General features: G+C 31.5%; 1 protein-coding gene across 4 annotated transcripts; it reads left to right on the forward strand.

The window, feature by feature from the left end:
* The first annotated feature begins 18,520 nt into the window (after positions 1-18,520).
* On the forward strand, positions 18,521-24,727 carry LOC109787808 (uncharacterized). Of its 4 annotated transcripts, XM_020346379.3 has the most exons (11): positions 18,522-18,654; positions 18,771-18,838; positions 19,542-19,674; positions 19,858-20,030; positions 21,476-21,894; positions 22,045-22,386; positions 22,520-22,962; positions 23,072-23,228; positions 23,308-23,469; positions 23,548-23,636; positions 24,022-24,727. In XM_020346379.3, the coding sequence occupies exons 3-11, from the start codon at positions 19,562-19,564 to the stop codon at positions 24,197-24,199; spliced, it is 2,076 nt and encodes a 691-aa protein (XP_020201968.1). In that variant the 5' UTR covers positions 18,522-18,654; positions 18,771-18,838; positions 19,542-19,561; the 3' UTR covers positions 24,200-24,727. The 4 variants fall into 4 exon arrangements, with proteins under 4 accessions (XP_082932669.1, XP_020201968.1, XP_020201969.1 ...); XM_020346380.3 differs by lacking the exon at positions 18,771-18,838 and having other exon boundaries at positions 18,545-18,654; XM_083076542.1 differs by lacking the exons at positions 18,522-18,654; positions 18,771-18,838 and adding an exon at positions 18,872-19,444.
* Positions 24,728-27,553: the final 2,826 nt, after the last annotated feature.

Consider the following 27,553-nt stretch of genomic DNA (forward strand, 5'->3'; position numbering starts at 1 on the left):
TCGATTATCTTGTCGACACATTTCTAAAAAGATGTTATATAACTAATATTATTGTAATTAATAATGTATGAAGAGTTTCTATGGTACAAGGCTCTCTAAATTTGATGCATGCTTTTGTGGCTACAAATGAGCAGTTAGGAAATAATGTTCTGTTATCAGTAGTTTTAATTAATCAACATGAGCATCCACTATTAATTAATATGATTTAATATTAATTAATATAAATAGGGCATGATTTCTGACGAAATTTCCGACGGAATAGTTCCGTCAGAAATTTTCGACAGAATATTTCCGTCGGAAATTTTCGACGGATCAAAATCCGCCGGAAATTTCCGTCAAAAAATTTTATTTTTCCGACGGATTCAAATTCGTCGGAAATTATCCGTCAGAAATTACTGTTTTTCTTGTAGTGCAAGAGGAACTAGATTTTGGTCTAGTTATAATTACTTGACACTTACACAATATGGATCCATACTTTCTCATTTCAAAAGTATTTGAGATCGAGTATATACATTTCGACCTATAAATGATATGATTTCATGCCTTAGATAAATCTCAATATATCAATGAGATATTTTTTTTTCCTATTTAAATTTGGGATGTGATTTTATACTAATTTTGAAATGTTGGAGTAGTTGTCAAGATTGTCAAGTTGGTTAAGTGGAGATTTCAATGTGCAAAGTGTTACCTCGATCCCTAGCTTTCTCAACCTTTCGACTCCTTACCTTTGAGGTATTCTCGCTAGTATATGACCTCTTGCATTTCATCTCTCAGCAGTGTAAGGTCATATCTCTAATATTATTGAAATATCTCATTATAGAATTTTATTGGTCTTAATCACCCTTAGCACCAATACATAATAACTTACAATTCTAAAGATGTCTTATATGGTACATTATTAAAGCAATAACTCATTAACGTATAATTGTAAAATAACTCATTAACATGTAATTGTAAAATAACTCATTATAGTAGAAATTAAGAGTATATATATCAATGAATATAATGAATTAACATAATAACAAAATACTTTACAAATAATTGAAATAACATTACTTAAAATTTATGTACTTAAGAATTTATTAGGAAATTAACCTTTTTGATTATCGTGAAGCAACCAGCTAGATTATAGTAAACTTTAAAATAGGAAATAATATTTTAAACACTTAATTATTTGTATTAGTAAAAAGGTACATGAAATTAGTTTATAGAATGGTAAGTTTTGTACTTAGCAAAAATCCATAAAAATTATGAAAATTCATACAAATCCATATGTTTCTAGAGAACTTTTGAGGGAGTTATTTTTATAAAACTAAAATTTTGAAGTCTATAACCTTATCAAAATAATTAAGTTTTTTTTATACTAATATTTAGCACATGTAATGAGGTTTCTAGAAAGGTAAAAATCACAACTTAAATCTTACTAGATAATTTACAGTAATTTTTTTAATATAATGTTCATACTTTTCCAGATATATCTAGAAACTCCAGGTTCATTTTCTAGGAATTTTTTTTTTAAATAATAAATCAAATTGAGAAATTACAATATTTATATATGGATGAAAAGCTTATCAAGTTTAGTCTTCAAGTATATAAAAATAGCTTTAAAAATCATTCAAAGTTGATACAATAAATTTATACAACACATTCAAAGTTGATACAATAAATTTATACAACTCATATAGTTCATCTTGGATCTTTAGAACTCTAACATAATATTATAGAGTCATTATATCTTCCTTGTTTTAAAACTTTTTTGAGTGATTTCAAATTATAAATTGAAACCTTTTGAGTTAGTTTATGATAAAAACTGGTTTAGGATTATTTGGATGAGTAAGCGAGAGTTATGATTTTTTTATTTTGTCCTGTTCAAAAGAGCCCTAGACTGACAAGTTTTTAGATAAAGTCTATTGGTTTTTGGAAATATATAAAACAACCTTTAAAAATTATAGAATTTTTTTTTACTAAATATCCCCTTAATTTAGAGAATTTCCCCCTAAGAATTTAACAAAATAACATCTAGGTTAATTCTCACAATTTTAATAATACAAAAAAGTATCATAACTCATAGTGGAATAATAATAATAATAATAATAAAATATACGAATATTAATAAATAAAAAAATGAGTATACAAGAGATGAATCCTAACTCTCCCCTAATCTTGGGTGAGTAGAAAAGAATAACAAAACAATGAAAAAACTTTTTGGTATCTTAAAATGAATCTATGAAGATAGAAGATATGATTAATGGTACGGTGAAATGATGTTGGAAGGTTATCATAGTGTTGTTTAGAAGTGTAAAAGAAATAGTTGGGTATTTATAGAGTTTTAATTAGGATAGGATAACCTTGTAGTGTCATTATTAATTAGTTTTTTTTTTTAAATTAATTGAACACGTGTTTAACATAAAGAAGAAGAAATTGGGATGCATGAAGGGGTAGGAAGGGTAGAAAAATCATTTCCCTCTTTTTTTTTTTTTCTTTTTTTTTTTTTATCTTTGTTCGAAGACTTTTTTTGTATTGATACTAATTAAAGATTGTTTCAGTACATAATTTTTTTTAATCGACTTCAATTTTTATTAAAATTTTGTGGGATAGTTATTTAAATATAAAAAATTAAGCTTTATAATTTAAAATTAATTTTGATAATATTTTTTGAATTTCTACTAATTATTTTAACATTTTAGAGTTAAAAAATTATATTTATTTCATTTTAAGTCAATACATACCCAATTTTTTTATAAAGCTATATTTTTATATATTTCATCTAAAAATAAATTGACGTTGCTATTTTTACAAGATTTGAAAGCAGAACTGATACGGATTAGCCTTAGCAAATAAATAGGGACATTTTGGTCATTTTGTAAAGAAGATTTTGAATATTCAAGATTTTTTTTAAAAAAAATATATTTTAATATATATGACATGATTGGAAGTTCATAAAATCATTTTATGAAAAAAAATTTCATGTTAACCCTTATAATATAGAGTAACAGGGACAAAAATCATTATTTTTATAATTTTTTGAGTTTCAAGTCAGAATAATTACTAAAAATTATAATTAAGTAGAACTAAATTTTTTTTATCGCAATGGTATATATCATAATTTTAAGATTTTTTTTTATAGAATTTTTAATATAAAATATGGAAATAAAAGATAAATAAACGTTCTAAAAATTGGAGCGTTACATTATTACTGTATTAATTTATTTTTTAAAATATTTTTAAATAATATAATTATTGACTTATTTAAGTTATATAAATTATGAATTTCATTAATGTATCCAACAACATATATTTACGATTGCTAAATAAAAAAAATATTAAAATGTATTATTAGTATTATTAATATTTTTTAAAAATTAATGTTAATAATATTATTGAATATTTATATTAAAAAATATTTAGTTTATTGGCTAACTTATACTATAAGCTTATAATATATTTTGATTTTAATGCAATTAGTATTTAGAATAATTTCATAAAATTCTTGAAATATTATTTATAAAATATATTTTACATTTAAAAATCAAATTATTCTTAATAACTTAAGAGTATTAACACTCAAAACTGGTCTATAACTCAAAGATTATGTTCCCAGTGAAACTTGACATGCTATATTTAGATCTTGTCCTCGAAGAGAGAATCAAGAGAAGGACATGATTGCATGGAATGACACGTGGGTGGGGTTTTCACTTTAAGAAGTGTTTATGAGGTTATCAGATCTAAGGAAAATGCAGTCTCAGAACCAGTCTTTAAAGACCTTTGGAGATGGAAAGGTCCCAAGAGAATCCATGTTTTTCTTTGGCCATAGTGGCTCATGAGAGCTTAACTACTAATGTTTGGAGAGCCAATAGAGGTTTGACTGAGGATGGTACGTGCCAAATACGTTTGAGCCATATGCATATATAGTATGCCACTCATGTTCTACAGACTACAGGACTGTTCTTTTGCAAAAGAAGTCTGGAGATTAATCATAGGGGTAATCATAGAAGCAACTTTTACTAAAATGGTCTCTCATGCACAATGACTTTGTAGTAATACTATTTCTTATTCATCTAATCATTGGCCCAATTGGAATCTCTGATTTCCTATTACTTTATTCATTATGGTATAGAAGGAATAAATTTATATTCCATCAAGCTGTCGATCTCCCGCCCCAAGTGGTTGCTAAGGTTAATGCAAGAGTTTGTACCATTCTAGAAGTTTTGTCACTCAATTATGGGTTCCAGATCATAAAACAAATATTTTAATATCCAGTGGATGGCTCCCCTCGCCAAGTTTTTAAAACTGAATTTGTGATGGGGTTGTCACAAAAAATAAACGAATATTCTATTATCTATAGGGCCAACTCCCAGTAGAAACAGACTCGGTTATTGTAGTTTCCATATTCAATAACAAATGCAATAGGTTCCAACCTAATTCTGGGTTGATCCAACAGATGAATTCATAGATGATTTTATTACGAATTGGTTCTTGCAAACACATTCAGAGAGGCTAAACAAGTGGCTGATAATTTTGCCAAGCATGTTCTCAACATGATGAATTCATAAATGATGTAGAAATATAGATATATGAAAGATAATTAATATTAAGAAGAATTTTTATTATTAAGAAAATAATAAAATTATGAAGAGAAATTTTTAACAAATTCTTTACCTCCGATAATGTTCTCTAAGTGTACTAGAAAGGTCCTGCCGACCATGTGGAGTGGCACGTGACTCCTTATCGGCCACTGCGACGGCAAAGACGAGACGACTTAGACAAGTTGCTCACGCACCCGCCTTGGCCATCTCGGTCATCGACATGATCGAAGCATAGCCTGTTAGTTCGATACAACTCTCGGCCATGGCAGTGGTCGTGATAACGAACCTACGAGACTATCAAAGGCTTGGTCAAGATAGCGCATCTTGCTGATTTCCCCTAACAATGCATCGGCTCGACAAGAGGCCGAGACCCAGAGGCAAACCCGGTCTTACAATGCCTCGGCTCAGCAAAAGGTCGAGACCTAGAGGCGAACCCGGTCTTACACCCCTTAGCTCGGCCAACGGCCGATAAGCCATAGTGGTTAAGACGATAATCATGACTAATGAGGACAAACACGTGATTAAGGCATAATTAGCCGATTAGCACCGTATTACCTAATTTGGTAAGCGTTAGAAGAGGCCCATTACGTTCAGGGCCCATCACAAGTAGTATAAATAGGTCACATAAAACGAGGTATGTCACTGTTCATTTATTACCCTCGAGAATCGTGTTTGTCCTGACTTGAGCGTCGGAGTGCCTTTTGCAGGTACCTCCCACCTCTGAAGCATCTGCCCGGAGCTCTCGTTCGGCCCTCTAGTTACCAGAAGATTACGAGTGTGCCCCTTAGACAAGTATATTTTGGCACCCACCGTGGGGACGAATCGAAAACTTTAAGAAGACAAACTGAGCACCATGACACAAAATATCTTTATCACTAGAAGAACCAGCTTCAACCAAGGCACAATCAGGACAATTTTCAGATTTTCCATTTAAAATAATAGAAAATAAATTCAACTCTGTAAGTCAAAATTTCATCTGTTGTTGCCAACATAACAAATTTTCACCAGTAAATTTTTCTAGCTTACTACTCAAAGAATTTAAAATATCTATTGCAGACATGTTGATATTGAACAAGAAAAGAAAATTTTTCTCTCTAAGATTGTTAGAAAAATAAATTTAATAGAGCACAATAAAAATAAATATTTAGATTTATCAATAAAATCAATATCAACAACACAATGAATATTATAAAGTTAAAACAGAGCAATCAGTAACAACTAATTAAACACAAAGAGCAAATTAGAATATTAAATAATGGGTTTAGAGTAGCTTGAGTTAAAGCACGCAGAGCGTTATCCTTAGAGAGAAAACGCCCCCACTGCACTGGTAATTTAGAGTCTTAAAGTGCGCTCCTCTCCCAAGATACGTCAACCTGTAAGACCGTTCGAGTGCAGCGAAAGATCCCCGAACCAAAGAACACCGCTCCAAAATTATAATTTTATAGTAGAAATAATATTGAGGGAGAGAAAATATGAACTTGCTGTGTGTTTTCTGATTTTTTCATACCATTTCTCAGGTATATAAATATATATATATATATATATATGAGAAATTCTATAGTACCCATCTTATTTGAGAGGGTACCGGTACAGTTTTTTATATTTTATATTTTTAATAATTTATTTAAATAATATTTATAATATTTTATTCTTTCAATTTTTAAATCATTTAGTTATTTTATTTTTATTTTATATATTTTAATTTATTTGTAATAATATTATTATACATTTAAATAGTTTAATTTTAATAATTTTAATAATTTTTTAATTATATTTTTATCTTTTCACTTAAAATTTTTGAATTTCTATATTTTAATTTTAATAATTTTTTAAGTATATTTTTTGTCTATTTGTCTTAAATTTTTGAATTTCTATATTATAATTTTAATAATTTTTTATTTTTACTATTTTTTATTTTTTAATGTTTTATAATATTATTGAAATCTTATAATTTTAATTTCTATAATTTTATCTTACTTTTTATTTTATAAGTATAATTTAAATTATTCATTTTATAATTAAATTAATTTTTTTAAAATCTTTTATGAGTTTATAAAAATGTATTGAAACCCCTCGATCTTTGAGGGTACCGAAGCAACTCCATGTATATATATATATAGGCACACTATGCACCTTTTTTCCCATCAACAGTACGTGCTACGACTTTTTGCAAAACTTTCAGAAAAACTGCATGTACGTATTGTGCACATGCTAATTAATTGGAAAAGAAACCGTGGGTCTTGGATAAGGGCACGTACAAGCCAAAACGGTTTTGGTTTTCGGAACGTTATAAAAAACAAAAGGATTAATCATATTAAATATTTAATTTAAATTTTAAATTATAAAATAATTTCTCAATAATCTCCCACTAATTTAAAATTTAAATATAGAAAAAAAGAATGATATATAAATATATATATATATATATATAAATATATATATATATATATATATATATATAAACTTAAACATTTTAATGGAGCATGATATATTATATTTTCAGTACAAGGAACCTTCCGGGTTTGAGCCTTATACCTAGTGCATATGAACTTCCATTTGAGAGAATATGGAGACATAATTGTCTTGAGCCATATCCCTTTGACCAAATTTTAGAACATAACACGTATAATAAAGGTGTTCATTTGAGTTCTAATCAGTGGAGCGCATTACGGTCTTGCGCATGTATCTTGTTTCGTGAGTGTCATTTAGAGATTGTCCATATCTCACAGTAGCGGCCCCACCACCACACTCACTAGGTGAACCCTTCCAAGGGTGGTCTGTGACACCCACCCCTACAACAATTGTCATTGGGTCCATTAAGAGGTATTTTTAATTTTAACACTAAATATAAATATTTGAATACCTCAACCTTATTACTGTCACAGTTTACTTTAGAGTACACCTCGCCATAGGAATGGAACATGCAATAATTTTGCAATTTATAATGGTGTACTTAGTAGGGGTGGGCAAATTAAACTGCACTAAACTGAATTGTTAAAGACTATATTAAACTGAAAAGTAGTTCAATTAAACTGAACTGAACTGAAAATTAGATTACACAAACTGAACTGAACTGTTTTTTATTCTATTAAATTGTACTGTACTGAACTATACTGAACTATACTGAACTATAATATAAATTAAACTGAACTGCTCTGCACCTTAATCTATTTTTGAACTGCACTATTTTCGAACTGAACTATTTATGAACTGCTTCTAAACTGTGCCGACCTGTTTATGAACTATATCAAAATCTGATTATTCAGCTGCCTTGTTGCCCTTGTACGTGTTTATCAATTGCGTTTGTACATCATGAGAAACTGGTAAATGTTCCTTATATTCCATAGTGAATTCGCCTTTGCCCTGCAGTTATTAAGGAACCACAGACCCAATGGCCCAACTCAATTTTTCCATATATTTTCTCCTAAACTGTAGCAAGCCATCGGCATGAATCATGAATGTCATTTTCTAAGGGCCAAGAGGTATGTGATATTTTCAACTAGCATTAGTCTTTAACGTAACTAAAAAACTCCAAGAGCTAGTTCACCAAATCAATCAAGGAAAACATATAACTCTGAGAAATCGAAGACTCTAGCTACATCTAGACTTTGATCGTATTTTATTGATCAAAGGTTTCTGCATAGTTTGCATAGACAGAACATTTTTATTCCTTTAACCGTGGTAATTTAAAAACTAAGGCCATCAATTTTCAACGTACGGTTTATATTTTTTATATATAAAAAGGAATAAAGTTGTGTATATTTAATTGAATCCGAAGACAGAGACCCGTGTGAGTTAGGGATTCCGGATTCGCGTACGAGAGCCAAGTGTCGTGCCCGAGCCTGCGTGCTTTTATTTTTTTAATTGTAGTTATTTATAGTTAACCAAACTGTAACTTAAATAAGTTCAGTTTTTTAAAACTGAATTAAAAAATAGTTTAATTCAGTTTTATTTTAAATAGTTTTAGTTTTTTAGTTTAAAATAATTCAGTTATTTAATAGTTTTAGTTAAGTTTAGTTAATTTTACCCAGCCCTAGTACTTAGTTAACAAACAATTTCGTTATTACCCATTGAACTCCATTTATGGGATCGCCATTTATGTGGAGATGGGTGTCCATTTTTGCAACTAGTTGATGGAGTTTAGTCCCATTCCCCTCGACGATTCAAGTACTTGTTGACGCGTCAACCTTTTTGTGAGTGGATCCGCAAGATTATTTTCAGACCTGATAAAATCAACAGAAATAACACCATGAGTTATCAAATTTCTAATAGATTTATATCTTATTCTCAAGTGCCTTCTTTTTTCATTAAAGTTTTTGCTAGTAACTTTAGCAATGACAACTTGACTATCACAATGCATTGAGATTGGAGGTATAGGCTTATTTAATAATGGCAAGTCATATAATAAATTTTTAAGAAATTCAGCCTCACTACTAGCAGTATCTAAGGCAATTATTTCAGCTTCCATAGTAGAACGAGAAATAATAGTTTGTTTTGCAGATTTCCAAGCTACTGCACCTCCAGCTAAAGTAAAGACATAACCACTAGTAGATTTAGTTCCATCAGAGTCAAAAATCCAATTTGCATCACAAAAACCTTCAATAACAGCAAGATAACATGCATAGTGAATGTCATAATTAACAGTTCCTTTGAGATATCTAAATAACCTTTCTAGAGCAAGCCAATGTGAATGATCAGAATTATGAGTATATCTTCCTAACCTACCAACAACATACGGTCTTGAGAAATTAGACAAATGCAACAAGGAACCAATAATTTGAGAATATTTAAGAGGAGAGACATTTTCACCAATATTTTTCTTCAATTTAATACTAGGATCAAATGGGGTAGAAACTGGTTTCACATTAAAATAATTAAACTTTTTTAATATTTTTTCAATATAATGTGATTGTGTCAAAACAATATCATTTTGATTCTTAATCAACTTAATACCTAAAATAACATCAACAAGACCAAGATCCTTCATTTCAAAATTATTAGACAAGAAAGACTTCACATCATTTATAACATGTAGATTACTACCAAAGATTAAAATATCATCCACATAGAGACATAAAATAACACATGAATTATCATCAAATTGTTTCACATAAACACATTTATCACTATTGTTAAACTGAAATCCATATTAAGAAACAACTTGATCAAATTTATCATGCCATTGTTTGGGAGCCTGTTTTAAACCATACAAGGATTTAACAAGCTTGCAAACTTTATTTTCCATTCCAGGTTCTATAAAACCTTCAGGTTGATTCATGTAAATTTCTTCTTCCAAATCACCATTTAAGAAGGCAGTTTTTACATCCATTTGATGAATTTCCAAATTAAAAACACATGCAAGTGCAATTAAAACTCTAATAGTAGTAACTTTAGAAATAGGAGAGTATGTATCAAAGAAATCTACACCTTCTACTTGTTTATAACCAATAACAACAAGTCTTGCCTTAAACTTATCTATGGAGCCATCTGTTTTTAATTTTTTCCGAAAAACCCATTTACAACCTATACTCTTGCAACCAGGAGGAAGGTCAGTCAAAAACCAAGTTTTATTGATTTTAAAAAAATCTATTTCATCATTAATAGTTTCTTTCCAAAAAGGTGCATCAACAGATCACATAGCTTCACTATAAGTTTTAGGATCATCTTCAAGTAAAAAAGAATAAAATTCAGGACCAAAATCTTTAGCTTTTTCTAATTTTTTTACTAATTATAGGTTCAAAATCCTTGTTAACAGTGCTACTAGAAGGTAAAACAGAGCTAGAAGTATCATAAATAGGTTTAGAAAATTTATTTTTCAAAGGAAAAATATTTTCAAAGAAAACAGCATCTCTAGATTCTATAATAATATTATTAGAAATTTCAGAAACTTCAGATTTAATAACTAAAAATCTATAAGTAGTACTATGTAAAGAATATCCTAGAAAAACACAATCAACCGTCTTAGGACCAATTTTTCTTTTCTTATTAATAGAAATATTCACCTTTGCAAGACACTCCCACACTTTGAGATATTTCAAATTTGGTTTTCTATTTTTCCAAAGTTCATAAGGGGTTTTATCATAATTTTTATAAGGAATTCTATTCAAAATGTGACATGCAGTAAACAAAGCTTCCCCCCACAAATTATCAGGCAAACCAGAACTTATAAGCATAGTGTTTATCATGTCTAATAAAGTACGATTTTTTCTTTCAACAATTCCATTAGATTGAGGAGCATAGCGAGGAGTGACTTCATGAATTATGCCATGTGTTTCAAAAAATTCACCCATTTCATTGGAAGAATATTCCTCTCCTCTATCAGAACAAAGAATTTTAATACTCATTTCTAATTGATTTTCAACTTCTGCTTTATAAACCTTGAATTTTTCAAATAACTCACTTTTATGAATAATCAAGTATACATAGCAATATTTAGAGAAGTCATCAATGAAGGTAATAAAGTATTTCTTTCCACCACAAGTAATAACACCATTACTATCACATATATCACTATGGATGAGTTCAAGCACACAAGTTTCCTTTTGGACAGAATTTTGAAAAGATTTTCTAGGTTGTTTGGCTTGAACGCAAACTTCACATTTTTGTTTCAGTTCATTAAAAGATTTAGGAATAAGATCAAGTGTCATCATTCTTTTAATAGAATTCAAGTTAACATGTCCAAGTCTACCATGCCAAGTGTCACAACATTCAACATTTGAAATAGAAGATGAAGAAATGCTAGAATTTTTATTAATAAAGGAAGACATGATACTAAGTTTAAATAAACCATCACAAATATATCCTTTCCCAACAAAAGAACCATGTCGAGAAATTACAACTTTATTGGATTCAAAAACAACTTTAAAACCTTGTTGAACTAACAAAGCAACACTAATCAAATTTTTTCTAATTTCAGAAACATGAAAAACTTCATCTAAAACAAGACAATTTCCAGAGGATAATTCTAATTCTACTCGGCCTAGACCAATGACGCGCGCTAGGCTCCCATTCCCTATGCTTACAGTACGTGTGCCACATTCCTGATATGAAAATAATTTTTTATCAGCACACACATGAACATTAGCTCCAGAGTCAATCCACCAATCATTTGAGTTATAAATAAAATTTAACTCTAGGCTAGTGACATGATACCTGTTAGATGGGGAATCCGAGCTAGCATTAGCGGTAATAACATTAGCTTGAGGCTGAGACAAAGATTTGGGATCAGATGTAATGTCTTTTGGTTGACGACGACGATGAAAACAATCTTTAGCAAAATGATTGTTTCTTCCACAAACAAAGCAAAAGGACTCATTTCCTTGAATTTTACTCTTTGGTTTGTAGTTGTTATTAAAAGCTTTGTTTTTATTTTTAGAGAAATGAGAGCTTTGACCAAATTTATTATTATTGGAAAAACTAGATTTTTTGAAATTTTTTTGTTTAGGCTTATTAGCGTTTTCCACTAAATGAGCCTTAGCCTGAAAAGGGATTTTATTAGAAACCTTTTGTGAAATACGATGTTTATCTTCAATTCGCAAGGTAACCAATAGATCAGATAAAGTGAAATGATCGGGTTTATGTTTAAGGCTTCTTGCAAATTCAGACCAAGAAGGAGGCAACTTAGAAATTAACAAACTAACAAGCATTATGTCAGGCAAAGTAATTTCTTTCATTTTCATATCATAAATAATATTTTCAAATTCATGAACTTGGTCAGAGAAAGGTTTTCCATCTTTCATTTGAAAATAAATCATTCTTTCACAAGAGTATTTTCTTAAACCCTTTTCAGCAGAACCATACTTTAGTTCATGAGCGTCCCATAACTCCAAAGCAGTTTTTGTATGACAAAATATTTTATAAATATTATCAGATAGAGCACTCAAAATACGACCATGACACAAAATATCTTTATCACTAGAAGAACCAGCTTCAACCAAGGCACAATCAGGACAATTTTCAGATTTTCCATTTAAAATAACAGAAAATAAATTCAACTCTGTAAGCCAAAATTTCATCTATTGTTGCCAACATAAAAAATTTTCACCAGTAAATTTTTCTGGCTTACTACTCAAAGAATTTAAAATATCCATTGCAGACATGTTGATATTGAACAAGAAAAGAAATCTTTTCTCTCTAAGATTGTTAGAAAAATAAATTTAATAGAGCACAATAAAAATAAATATTTAGATTTATCAATAAAACCAATATCAACAACACAAGAATATTATAAAATTAAAATAGAGCAATCAGTAACAACTAATTAAACACAAAGAGCAAATTAGAATATTAAATAATGAGTTTAGAGTAGCCTGAGTTGAAGCACGCAGAGCGCTATCCTTAGAGAGAAAACGCCCCCACTGCACTGGTAATTTAGAGTCTTAAAGTGTGCTCCTCTCCCAAGATACCTCAACCTGTTAGACCGTTCGAGTGCAGCAAAAGATCCCCGAACCAAAGAACACCGCTCCAAAATTATAATTTTGTAGTAGAAATAATATTGAAGGAGAGAAAATATGAACTTGCTGTGTGTTTTCTGATTTTTTCATACCATTTCTCACGTATATAAATATATATATATATATATATATATAGAGGCACACTATGCACCTTTTTTACCATCAACAGTACGTGCTACGACTTTTTGCAAAACTTTCGGAAAAACTACATGTACGTACTGTGCACATGCTAATTAATTGGAAAAGAAACTGTGGGTCTTGGATAAGGGCACGTATAAGCCAAAACGGTTTTGGTTTTCGGAACGTTATAAAAAACAAAAGGATTAATCATATTAAATATTTAATTTAAATTTTAAATTATAAAATAATTTCTCAACACCTCCCACCTCTGAAGCATCTGCCCAAAGCTCTCGTTCGGCCCTCTAGTTACCAGAAGATTACGAGTGTGCCCCTTAGACAAGTATATTTTGGCACCCACCGGGGGGCCGAATCGAAAACTTTAAGAAGACAAACTGAGCACTATGGCAAAGACAAGAAAGACAAACACTGAAGACCACCGATCCGAAGAGGAGCACCAATCTGAGGAAGACCATGTCGAAGTGGTCGATGAGGCGAACCTCTCGGAGATGGTGCGACAGTTAAAAGAGGAGATGGTAGCCATGAGGCAACAGAGAGAAAAAGATGCCCGGGAAATGGCCGCCTTGAAGGAAGAAAATGATGCCCTCAGGAATCAAGACCCCACATGGAAACCCTCCCAGCCGAACCGAACGCACACCTAGGGGTCATTCCACTCACTCAGACATCACACCTCCCTCCCTCATCCCTCCGTCGTTGTCCCGGGAAATCACACCTCCCTCCCTTGTCAGGCTTTCTTTTTCCAGCCTTGGGCCGAGAGGTGTGGGAGCCTTTTCCTTTACCCTTTCCGGCCGACCCGACATTCCCACCCTGGGGAGAAGGAACCTGGTTCTCACCGGGTTGGCCCTCCAACCACCACCTCGCCCGTCGCAGGATTAGCCACTCGGCTCTTGATCAGATTGCGAATATCAAGGTCGTCACTTCCGCAGCTGGTCATGATACCTGCAGACCATTAGTCAAAATCAATGATAACACAGTAATTTAAACAAGTGAGAAAATTACTACACTGATCAGGTCATCAGTTATGTCAGACAACTCGAATAGCCGAACCAAGGGTCGGCACGACATAGGCTGAGGTAGTTTCTCGAGAAAGTTGAGGTCAGCTCGCTTCTCTAGGGACATCTGGGACCTTGACACTACATCGTACTTTTGCGGTGCTCGAGTCCAATACAAGGGGAACAACGGTTTCCCCTCGGCATAAAAAAAGTACTTATTCCCCGTGCTCGGCCAAATCATCACCTTTATAAATCCTACTTTGAACTTCTTGTAGGAGGTGGTGTAAGGCTGCAATAAACAGTTGGCCCTCCAAAACAAAGAGAGCCACTTGGCCTTCTTCGTCGCCCGAGATGAGTAGTAGTAAAGAAAGAGAAGGGGCATCAGTCTAATGTCGAGGGCCAAACACAGCCGTCGGAGTCCTTGCATGGCCGGCCAACTGTTGGGATGAAGTAGGGTCGGCGCCACATTAATAAGTTGAAGGATACCCACAAAAAACTCGTCGAAAGGAAGAGTCACCTTCAAGTCTCGAAACAAGTAATCATATACGTAAAAGTATTGATATTTATAGTTTCCTTGACTCAGATAGACGAAGTCAGGATTCGGCCCCCCATCACTCTAGGAAGGCTGAAAGAAGATCGGGGAGGGCTTTTCTTCCTCTGGAAAAGTTAGGAACTTCTTGGTAGAGACGAACAACGCTAAACCCTAAACCCTAAACCCTAAAAAACCCACCACACGCTTATTTATAGTGTTTTCTAAGACGGAATCCCAAACGACGCATCCCTACGAACCGTTGGATCAACTTAATCCAACGGTCCACAAAAAGCAACCCTTTGCGTCTCTTCGTCATTAATGCCCAAAGGTTACAACTCCCAACAGTTATAACTCTTCATACTGACACCCAACCGCCACGAATTAAATGCCACGTCTACCCTTTACGTCACTTCGCTCCTCAAGGCTAGGGGGCTTGTGTATTAGAAGGATCTTACCGACCACGTGGAGCGGCACGTGACTCCCTATCGGCCACCGCGACGGCAAAGACGAGATGATTGAGACAAGTTGCTCATGCACCCTCCTCGGCCATCTCAGTCGCTGACATGACCGAATCATAGCCTGTTAGTTCGATACAGCTCTCGACCATGGCAGTGGTCGTGATAACGAACCTACGAGACCATTAAAGGTTTGGTCAAGATAGCACATCTTGCTGATTCCCCCTAACAATGCCTCGGCTCGGCAAGAGGCCGAGACCCAGAGGCAAACCCGGTCTTACAACGCCTCGGCTCAGCAAAAGGCCGAGACCTAGAGGCGAACCTGGTCTTATACCCCTCGACTCGGCCAACGGCCGATAAGCCAGAGTGGTTAAGATGATAATCATGACTAACGAGGACAAACACGTGATTAAGGCATAATCAGCCGATTAACACCGTATTACCTAATTTGGTAAGCGTCAGAAGAGGCCCACTACATTCAGGGCCCATCACAAGTAGTATAAATAGGTCACTAAAACGAGGTATGTCATTGTTCATTTATTACCATCGAGAATTGTGCACTTGAGCATCGGAGTGCCTTTTGCAAGTACCTCCCCCCTTTGAAGCATCCGCCTAGAGCTCTCGTTCGGTCCTCCAGTTGCCAGAAGATTACGAGTGTGCCCTTAAACATGTACACTAAGGATTAAATTTTATTGTTTTGACTATTCACTTAAATGAATTGTTACAATTTTATGCATTTATTTATATTAGAATATAAGTAATATAAGTCTTTTATCATGAATGAATAATATTATCTAAATCATTAATTTGATGAATGGTTGATAACTATTAACTATATATGGAATCATTTCAAGTCATACGTGATAAATCTCCATATTGACTTAAATTCCATATGTTATATAGCTTTTATCGTTCATATGTATTGTTCCATCTATTAGAAACACTTTTCAACACTACTCAGTTCTAATGTCAAGTGACATTTGTAACTATTGTTTGGACTCTACTAATAGAAGAGCTTTTGTCATCATGTCTACTAGATTATTAGAAGTAGCAATTTTCACTACCAATACATCACCTCGTGTTGTGACATTACAAATGAAATGCATCCTAACATCAATATGCTTTGTCCTCTTATAATACATTTAGTTCCTTGTTAAATGAATTATATTTTAATTACCACTAAACATCGTAACGTCTTTTTGACTTATGTCAAGATCACCAACAATACTTTTAAGCCATGAGGTTTCCTTCACCATTTTTGTAGCTTTCATATACTCTATTTGTGGTTGACAAGATAATAATAGATTGTAGATTCACATGTCAATAGGGATGACAAATATACCCGTACCCACGGGTAATACTCGAACTCGTCCCGATTTTGACGGAGAATACCCGGTTTGACTGGGTACGGGTAAAACCCGATACTCTAAATCGGGTACGGGTACGTGTATGTACTTACCCGCCCCGTACCCGTCCCCGTTTCCATTTTTAATTTAATATCCACTTTCAATTTAATTATATTAAATAATTTTAATATTTTTTTATGTGTAATTATTTATTATAATATGAGATAGAGAAATAACTTAATTATAATTATAATATAATAAAAAAATTTAAAATATCATATTTTTTTATAAAAAAAAAAAAAAAATTGACGGGTACGGTACGGGTACGAGTATACTCGATACCCGACGCGGACGAAGATGAGGATGAAAATTACATATCCGACGGGTACGGGTACGGGGACGGGGATGGGTTTAACTCGCGGGGACGGGGACGGGTATCATGAAACCCATACATGACCCGCCCCGTTGCCATCCATACATGCCAACTAATAGCAGTGCTACTAAGTGTGAAAATATAATCAGTTAAGGATCTCGTATGATCAATATCACCAACATAATCTGAACCACAAAATCCAATAACATGTTTATCATTTGTTCCTCTTCCAAACACTAAACCTACATCCATTGAACCCTTTAAGTATTTGAGAATCCACTTCACAGTTTGCCAATGAACCTTTCCTAGAATAGCCAATAACAACTAACACTCACTCACTTAATAAATAATTATAATAAATAAAAATTAAATTAGATAAAAAATTAAAATATTTTAAAATCCTCTCATGATAGAAAAGTTTTAAAAAATATTATTGCACAAGATAATATTCACATTTAATATATAAAAGTTAATTACAAATATAAAACAATCAAATAATACTAGAGATGTTCATCGATTCAGGTCAACCCACAAAACCTTATGATCCAAATCAATCCAATTAAAATTGTTTAGATGTTTTCCTTATTTGATTGGATCTAAACCAAACTAATTGAAATTTTTATTGATTGATTTAAAAATTAGATTCACACTTTTAATATCCAAACCAACTAGAATGAAATCAATTATTTATATATTATTATTTTTATTAGTTAATATAGTAAATATCGAGTGTCATTTTGAAATATTTCTTTATATTTCAATTTAAAATTCAAGGACTCACTAATAAACCTTTATAATTCAAAATTTTCAATACTTTTTAGTTAATTTTCTTTCTATGATTATAAATGAAATAATATGATTTAATTAATTATTTATATTATTTATTTTATGATTTATATTATTATTTAGTTAGCACGAGGGAATGACGCTCAAATATATAATTTACGGTCTTTTATGATAACATTATTTATATTTTAAACAAAAGTTTTGTTTATTTTTATTTTTAATAAAATTTATTGGATATCCAATGATTTAAACTAAACTCAACTCTTTAAATATTGGATTGATTTGAATTAAGCAATTTTCTTTTGAAATTTAAATAATAAAAGTTAATTGAAAATCGAGTTAACCCGTCTCAGTAACACTCACAAATAATACTCATTATTTATATTTTATTATGACACAAGCATACATGACCATTTATACTTTTTTAATATTTAATCATCTATCATATAGTGTGTGTTTCATAAAGAGAAAAGAAATAAGTTAAAAATAAAATAAATAAAAACAAAAGTGAGTAAAAATACATAAGAAATAAAATAAAAATTTGGTTGTTTGATTAAAGAGAAATAAGTAATATATATATATATATATTATTCCTCACATATTTTTCACTTATTTATCTTCAATCAAATAATAAATTTGTATTATATTTCTTATATATCTTTTAATTTTTTCCTTTTTTATTTCTTCTTAACCAAACAAGTGCATTTATTGCCCTCTTCACCCTATTTCTTGCCTTTTTTTCTATAATTAAACATCCTCACTTATTTTTATCTGTCCACCTTATTTCTAACCTATTTTTCCTTAACTAAAGAAGGGAATAAAGTGTAAAAAAAATAAAATAATAATTGTACTACTAATAAATGTTTGGGCGAGGGAGAGGCTATAAGAGACTTTCTCGTTCATAAGTGTTTTCTCGCTCCGAAACTCGGAATATTCGAAAACTGAAGACCCTTCTTCTTCATCTTCATTCTTCCTCTGCTCCCAACGTTCTCTGTAAGATCATCGCTTTCTCGCTCTCTTCCTAACTCCTTTCTCTTTCTCTCACTTCATATACTACTTCATCCTATTTTTCCTCAAACTCAACCTCTGTTACTATTTCCTTCTGCCAGGAATCGATGTTTTTTTGCCGTGTTCATTCATTCTCACCGTTTTTTTTTCCCACTCTTTTCCGTTAACGGTGATGCTACTTCTTCCTTTCCTCCATTGTTTGTTAGCTTTTTTTTTTTACTCGACCCTGTCGTAGCGACGTCGTTTGCGTGTTTCAATACCCCAAGTTCATTTGTTTGAAACCACGAGAAGGACACATTCTAGGGTTTCCATTTTTTCAGTCTTCGGGACCCTACAATGCTGGCCGTTTCGGTTTTCAATGTATCTGCATTTATTGAAATTAAATAAATAAATAAGATAGTTTGTAGACTGGGACTGTGTAACTGACTTTAATCGTTTTATTTTAGCCTAGTAAAAGTGGAAGGTTTTTGTATGATTTTTTCTCTCTTATGTAATAGCATAAATACTCTTGTGGGTTCCTTAATTTGGAAGATGACCTCTTATTTGGGAAGTTTGCGAAAGTAAGAAAATATCAAAAATAAGTCCTAAAAGTGCAAATTGACAATCCTTTTTAAGGGGCAAAATGATTTTGATTAGTTAAGTAATTTATTTGAATTTCTTAGAGACAGGGATGTGTGTGAAAATTCTCATCAGTATGAGCGATCAAAATGACTGTTCATTCTAAATAATGTGCAACCTTGGCCTCTAAGGTTTTTTATTAGTAGCTACCAGCTAGGTAGGTTCCAATAATGTTGCAAGTGGTTTTTGTTTTTCGTTTTATTGTAACTTGTATATAACTAAAAGAGTTATGTTGTGCTGAATTCTCAATGCAGGGGTTCTCTAATTGATACCAATGCCGCTTCTGAGGAGAAAGCCTTTTTCCGTAGCTGAGCCACCTGATGATTTGGAGCCACATGAGTCTGTTTATCAAATTCGATTTACAAAGGAAATATTTCGAGATTATAAGTATCTTTTTTTGTTCATCATTTTATTTTAACTTTTTAAATTTTACCTGCTTCTCTTTATTGCTTGGAATTAACCAAGAGCAGATAGTGATTTTGAGCTGAAATAGGTTGAATAGTATAATGTATTTCTGTACTTTTGCATTTTTGACCTCTTTAATGGCTGGTATTCCTTAACATGAGCTAGTGATTATTTGAACTGTTTGAATCAATACCGTAAGAGGGTTTGGATGTGCAAAGTAACTGGAAAAACATGCTTGACTTATGAAGAGGCTCTGGTGTCAGAGAAATGTGCTACTGAGAAAGTTCAACAGATTCCACAAGAATTAATGGCACCTGCTCTAAGGATTATTCAGTACAGTAAGTACTATATAATTTCAAGATGATGAAGTTTGTGTTGATAAATGAAGTATCTGGTTTTTGTTTTTCTTTATCTCTTATATATTATGATTATTCCCTTTTGTTCTGCAGGGATAATTTTAAATTTCTATTATTTTTGGCATTTGTTGAATTTAAAATTATATGGTTTCATAAAACTGTCTTTCAATTTGCTGACTTTATATGTATTAGTAATTGTTAAAAGCTTAATTTATAAAATTATAAACGTCTTTGTCAGAAAGTAAAATGTTTGTGTGCAGATGCAAATTTAATGGGATGTGCACGTCAAACCCAGCATTAGGGGTGGTGACTATAAGTTGGGATGTTTCTTAATTGGTCGAACATAATGCGAATCTTGCTATCCAGAATGATATTTCAAAGGAATGTTTCGTTTGTTGTCTGGGAGTGGTTTTTTAGTGTCTACCAAATGTTTTAAATTAAGTGTTCATTTTTCAACACAGGAAGTAGCCTATCAATTTGCAACTAAACAGTTCAATGCATGTATTACTTGATGCTGTTTATTCTATAACATATGATATCCTAAGCCTCATGGTGGCTTTCTCCTATGTTGGTTAGGTTGAAGAAGAGTTAGCTTTGGTTAACTAATTGGTATAATAGATTTCTCTTCTGCTAAAACAAGCAATGCAAAATATGGTTTTAGTTTGCTTGTATATATCCAGTAGGATCACCAACATTTTGTTTTGGTAGACTAAAGTTTAGGGGAGGAGAGCTTGCCTCATTTGATGGTCATGACATACCACAGGACTCAGAGAGTGCTTAAAATGGTAGCTAATAGTTATAGATGAGCTACTAATGAAGGGTTACCATACGTATATATATGTTTGCATCCTGACATCTGGTGACTTTGAGGCAATTAACAAACTTATGTTTTGATGAATTTTCCTCTTCAGATTGCTTAGATCGTGAACCATCAATTTGTGTGTCGTCCTTTTGGTCATACAGTGGTTTACACTTTACATCAAATGAGGGAGTTTGTAAAATTTATCTTATTTATTATTATGAATGATTATGAAATGTTTTTGTTTCCATTAGAGAAAGTTTTAGAATAATGTACTTTGTTCTTGATTATCTTCCTTGTATGATGTATTTGTTAATCCATTATATTCAATTAATAGTTCTGGCAGCATTTGCATAGTTTCACTTTAGCAGTTGACAAATGTCATAACTTTTCTGGAGTTAAACTTCCTAAATTAAGTGCTTGGTGAACTGTTAAAGAAAAGAACTTGAGAATGTTTGTGACAAATTTGAAACTTTAAAAGCCATGCTTGTTTAAGAATAGCTATGAAAATGTTTTTGGGACGTATATCAGTTGTTGGATTGTTCTGTTACCCTATTACCGATTTAAATGACTAAATGCTTGTACTATTTTTAATTATGCACTCCTAAGTGGTCTTTTGTTGCTGCAGGCATGCTCCCTTTGAAGGATCTGGCTGATTCTATTGCTGAAAAGTTGCAGGAGCAGTTGTTTGTGGGTGCTCAATTGTATGGAAAAAAGAATGACAACGTATGTCCATGCAAAATATTGAAAGTGATGCAGGAAGATGTTGAGAATGTCCACTATGTGGTAGATTGGCTTGATAAAAACAATAATATTATTGAAAGAGCAGAAGTCAGCTCTCGAGATTTGATACAAAAGAAGCCACCTTTTAGCAGAAATATTTTGAAGTCTTTTATTCGCGAATCTACCTATCGAAATGCTCCTTGGGTTTTATGTGATAAGCTGGCAAAGAAACATGGAATCTCAACTGACATTCCAGAGGAGTTAAGAGGAAAGGTTTTCTTCAATAATGAGCTTGTGGTCTGCACCAAAAAAAGAAAAGCTGAGGTAGGTAGAAACAGAAAGGTGGTAGCTACTTTTTGTCTTCTATAAAAACAAAGATAAAAGAAAGAAAGAATACAAGAACATTCATATCTTAATTTATAGATATATCCTTTTAATTGGTGTTATTTAAATTTATGATTTTTATTGTTTCAGAGCTATTATGTTCAGGAAGAGTCAATCAAATATCCAATTGATGATCTATTAGTGAGGCCTAGTCCAGATGATCCTGTTTTCAGTAGTCGTCCTTCTCCATCAAGAGACTTCAATGTTCCAACTTATTGTGTAGGGGATCTCTTAATGGTTTGGGACTTTTTTATGTCTTTTGGTAAATTGTTACGTTTGTGGCCATACACTCTAAAAGATTTTGAAAATGCAATCAGCCACAAGGATAGCAATGTAGTTCTCCTAGTGGAATCTCATGCAGTACTCTTTCGTGTTCTCATCAAAGGTGATGATGAATACTCTGCAGCTGTACAGGAAAAAGTACAGAAGAAGGTTAGAGTCCATTAATTATATTATTTTTGCTATTGTTGTAATGGATAAAGATAGTTGGTCTCAATTAAATCCTTTTTCTTGTAATCAATCATGTGTTGTCTTTTTTTGACTTATCATGCAATTTTATTTTCAGATTACAATGATTAATTGGAAAGACTACTTATGCGATTTTCTAGAAATGATCAATATTCCCAAGCTGCGGCAGTATGAAGCAACCATTAAACGAGGACATTATGGTTATGTTGATGTCAATGGTAAACTAGAAATCTTTCGTGAATTAGTCAATCGAGCCCTTGAAACTGCTATTGTAAGGGAAAAACTCGATGAGTTTATTGAACAAAGGCAGGTACTGGGGGCTAATAAAAGGGAAGAAGCAATTAAAGTTGCAGGGAAGAGAAGAAAAGAAATGGAGCGGTTGAAAGTTGATTCTCAAAGCAACTGCGGTGAGAATGGGCGTCATGTTGACCATGATGCAAGTGTGTCACCAAATAATAATCACAAAATACAGAATGGTGACATTGGAAATAATAGAAATGGAGAGATAAAATCATCTATGCAAAAAGATGCATTGGAAAGGTTGGATTTGGATGCTGTATCTGCATGCTTTTATATTTATCTATAAGTCGCATTTTTCACTTTTTGGGGGTTGTTGCATTTAAATTTTTTATTTTAAATATATTAACAGTGGGATCAAGAATTCCAACCTTGCTTCAAAAAGAACAGCTAAAATGTTTGATTCAGAGCTGAATGGATCCACAGAAATTGGAAAAATAACCAGAAAGGAATCAAAGAAACAACCAAAGGGTGATAAGGATCAATCAGACAAAAGTAAAGAACATAGGGTGCAAATTGCCTCCCTTATTCAACTGTTTTCTGTTACTTTTGTTGAAGTTCTTATTGTATTAAAGTTATTTATTTCAGAGAGAATATTTTGATCGGGAGATGGAGAAATGGTGTATTCGTGCAAGTCCCTTAGGCAAGGACAGACATTATAATAGGTATTGGTGGTTTCACCTTGATGGGAGGATATTTGTTGAAAGTCTTGACTCCAAGGAGTGGGGATACTACAGTAGCAAGGAAGAGGTACTCGTACCGTAGCATGCTATTTATGCATTTTCCACAATTATAATTTTCTAATTTTAAGTCGCCATGCTTGAATAGCTTGATGCATTGATGAGTTCACTAAATTGCAAAGGCGAGAGGGAAAGGGCATTGCAAAACCAACTGGAAAAATATTATAGTAGAATATGGTGAGTCAGATTTGCTTCCGTTGATATTCATAGAATACATATATGGCTTCTCCCCCTCCTTGATTTCATTTCAGACAATGCTTGAGATAATTTCTACTTTCTAGTATGACATTAATTTTAAATTAGGATATTTCTAGTAAGGTATTTTTAGTATTATTTAAAATAATTTTTTTAACAAATAATTTGCATTATGACATTAATTTCTATTTTCATTTTGGCCAACTTTTAAATTAGGTACGTGTATATTTTTAAAATTTTGAAGAAAAAAAATGACCATCGAAAGCTATGTTCACTTTTTAAATAATTGAGATTAAGATATTATTTTTTTATCAACATTTCCCTCTTGACTTGTGAGGTTCTTTCCTTTTTTGTTGTATGTTTATAGCTCAGGACTGCAGAAAAGTTCAAAAGTTTTGATGCATAGGATTACCTTAGATGACTCTGTGGCCCGAAGGTCTAGTCGTGTTCGGGCTCCACCTAGGGAACATCCTGCCAAAGCTTTCCTCAGATATGTCAATAAGTGGAAAGAAGGAGTAAGTGATTTAAGGTGGTCTGACTTTTAGTAAAATTCTTCAAACTGATGAAACTTGTAGGTTTTGAGGGACTTGGTTCTTTTTTATTCATTTTGTGGATGCATTGGGGGCAGGGGATGCGTTTAAGGGACTTGGAGAGAATAGAGATTGTTTTTCAATCCATTTTGGAAGACGGACAAGCATTTGCATATGCTTGCTTTTGAAATTTTATACACAACATTTTGTAGGTGAATTATAAGGTGAGGGACAAAAAGTCGCTCGCCCATGTAGTGTTGTTTTAACTGTTACATATATTATTAAAATAAATAGATGACTAAGATTGAATTATACTTCTGTATTTCATGACTGTCTATTTATTTTTAATAATATATTTAAATATTAACAGCTGAAGGGCTTTTTAAACCTTCACCTTATAATTCACCTACTGTATGATAGTAGAAACTAGTATTATATGTTGCTCGATCTAGTCATTTTTCATTCGTATGTTAAGTAGACGGGCAGGCTCATGCCATTTTGTGATTATTTGAATGAAGTTGATTGACTTTAGAATTGCTTGTATCTTGCCCACAAAAAGCTTAAATTGTGTTGAGTTTATAGAGTTTACTTAGATATAAATTTAGAATAATTTTTTTTAGAGTTTTTTTATCGAAAAAAAACCCTCTATTTTTATTAAAGAAACTCTAAACTTTCTAAATTTGTAATCAAATTTGCTCTGAGTCTACTTTTGCGCTGGCATTATCGTTGATATGATGGATGTGAACGCACAACCTTTTTTTAGAAAGTAATTCATGCTGTGACAGTAAAGAGATATGATTATTATGCCATTTTTTTTACACAACTACCTTTGAAAGTTGTACAACAATGGTTTTTGATTGGTTGTTGGGTGTAAAGTGTCAACTAATAAAAAATAAAAGATTTAGTCAAAACAAAAAATAAAAATAAAAAATTCAGTTTCCAAAAAAATATAATATAAATTAAGGACAAATTTGATTTGTAATTGAATGATACTGTAATTTTACATGACTCACACTATTTACTCTTCTTATTAGGCGTAATAAATATGACATTATTTATCAAAATAAAGAAGACACTATGTACATCAAACCGTAATGGATTCTTGACATTTGGGTTTGACGTAATGGATTCTTGACATTTGGGTTTGACTATTAGAATCTTGACATTTGGGTTTGACTGTTAGCGATAAAAATCGAGATCACGATTTAAGCAATGATATATACACTTTATATTATATTTAAGCAATGATATATACACCTTACATTCATAGTATGCGTATGTTGAAATATTAGGGTTGATTTAGCGGTGAGAGTTAAAATTGAATGTTCTTAATTTTGAGTTTGAATTTTATTATTATTATTATAATTTTTATGAATAAAAAAATAATACTTCTATTATACTTAGTTTTTTTTAAAATATTCTTAATATTTTTCTTTTAAATTATTGACTTTACGATCTTTTCTTTCCCTTATTTTCATCATTTATTTTCTTTAAGTATTCACTCCTTTCACCACTTTCTATTTTCATCCTCCTTCTCCTTTACTATTTCAAATAGTATATATTTTTTTTATATTTCAAATAGTATTTTTTGAAAATATATTAAAACACATATCTGACAAGTACTTTTTATAATTATAAAAATATTATTTTAAATTATTTTTAAATACTAAAATTAATGTTACAAAAATTATATGCAAGTGAAAGAGTGTGCTAGAATCTTAAATTTCTATATTTTTGAAGAAAATTTATAATTATAAAATTTTAGTTTGTTTTAAAATTCTAAAAAATGGGGGAAGGGAGTGCGTGTGAAAGGGGTAAGTACTTGAAAAACAAATTTGAATGTTAGAGACAAGGAGGCAAAATAAGATGTGTGTGAAAAAGGGTGAGTATTTGAAAGAAATAGTTGAGCGTTGGATGCAAGAGAGCAAAAAGGGGTGCATGTGAAGAAGTGGGGGTGAGTGGTTGGGAAAAAAAAAAACCTTGAAGACAAGGGGTTCATAAAATTGAGAATTTTGGTCTATGATAAATTTTTTCGTACTTGAAAATTATAAATTTTGAAAATCATATTTAGTTGATCATAAATATTTCTATTAATGTTTTTAAAGTGAATTATTATTATATTAAATAAGTAAATAAATGTAACATTATATTTTTATCGCATTAAAATTTATTTAATTAGAAGTTAGTTTCACACCTCCATATAAGAATAATTTTGTGAATAATATATAAAAAACCATTTTCAAGAAACAATAATTTTTAAGAATATTATTTTTTAAATAATAAATAAAAGAGAAAAAATTAACATTCTCAATATTAAATTTTCAAAAATATTTATTTATTTTTTACCAAACGTTCCACAAAAATATTTTGAAGAAAAAAATGTATATAATCGAGGTGTATGATTAATATAAAGATGTGTATATATAACGAGAGACATCAAATTATTCTCTCATCTTCGTTAGTGAGAGAAATTCACCCGTTATAATATTTCGCTATGGTATGGGGACGATTAGAGTCAAACGTGACAGTTGGATATATAATATAATAAATAAATGTAGTTAGTATCTTATCTTTGTTTGATATGGAACCTGCTTAACAGTTTGTTGGGTATATTATGATTATTTGCAAATTAATCTCCTCATAAAAGATACTAATCCAAAGAATAGAGTGATTGTCTAAAACTCTTGTGTGATATTGTGCCACGGGGCTTGGAGATTTCTGTTTCGAAAATTTTAATCCCAACAAAACCTAAAAACGAACTCTTCCAAATAATGTCTGTTGTGTCAAAACTGTGTAAGATATGTATCTATATTAGATATTACATGAATTAATATTTTTAATTGTAATTTTTTTATATAATTTTATACATTTTATATATTTATGTTAGTGCCAGTTAGAATATCACACCAATTATAGTTTTTATTATATTTATGATGACTATTGACTGACTAATGTTCATATCTATCACTGATGTAATCTAGTAATGTTTTTTAGACATTAAAAATTTACAAACATTCACGTAACACTTTTTATTTCTCTTATTCATGTTATTAATTATATTTATCATTTACGTTTTTATCCGTTCACACGTATCTGTGCTTCCTAGTGATTTGTCGTGAGTAAGACATGTTATAACGGAGAGTAGTTGAGTTCTTTACTCCGTTTCATGTTGCAATCTAAACATTCTTTTTTTTTTTTTTTTTTTTCATTCTTAGGAGGCATTTGAGTTTCTTTTATTGTCACTCACATGAGATATGTTTGCGGCAAAAATGTTGATTGGCAAATACTGTGTGTTAGCAATCATGAAAAGAATTTGTTATCTTGCTTCATTCATCCAGCACACCAGTTCTCAAGTATTAGTGTAATATA

Source organism: Cajanus cajan, chromosome 6 (genome assembly GCF_000230855.2).
Source record: "Cajanus cajan strain Asha chromosome 6, NIPB_CcT2T_4, whole genome shotgun sequence".
Classification (NCBI taxonomy): Eukaryota; Viridiplantae; Streptophyta; class Magnoliopsida; order Fabales; family Fabaceae; genus Cajanus; species Cajanus cajan.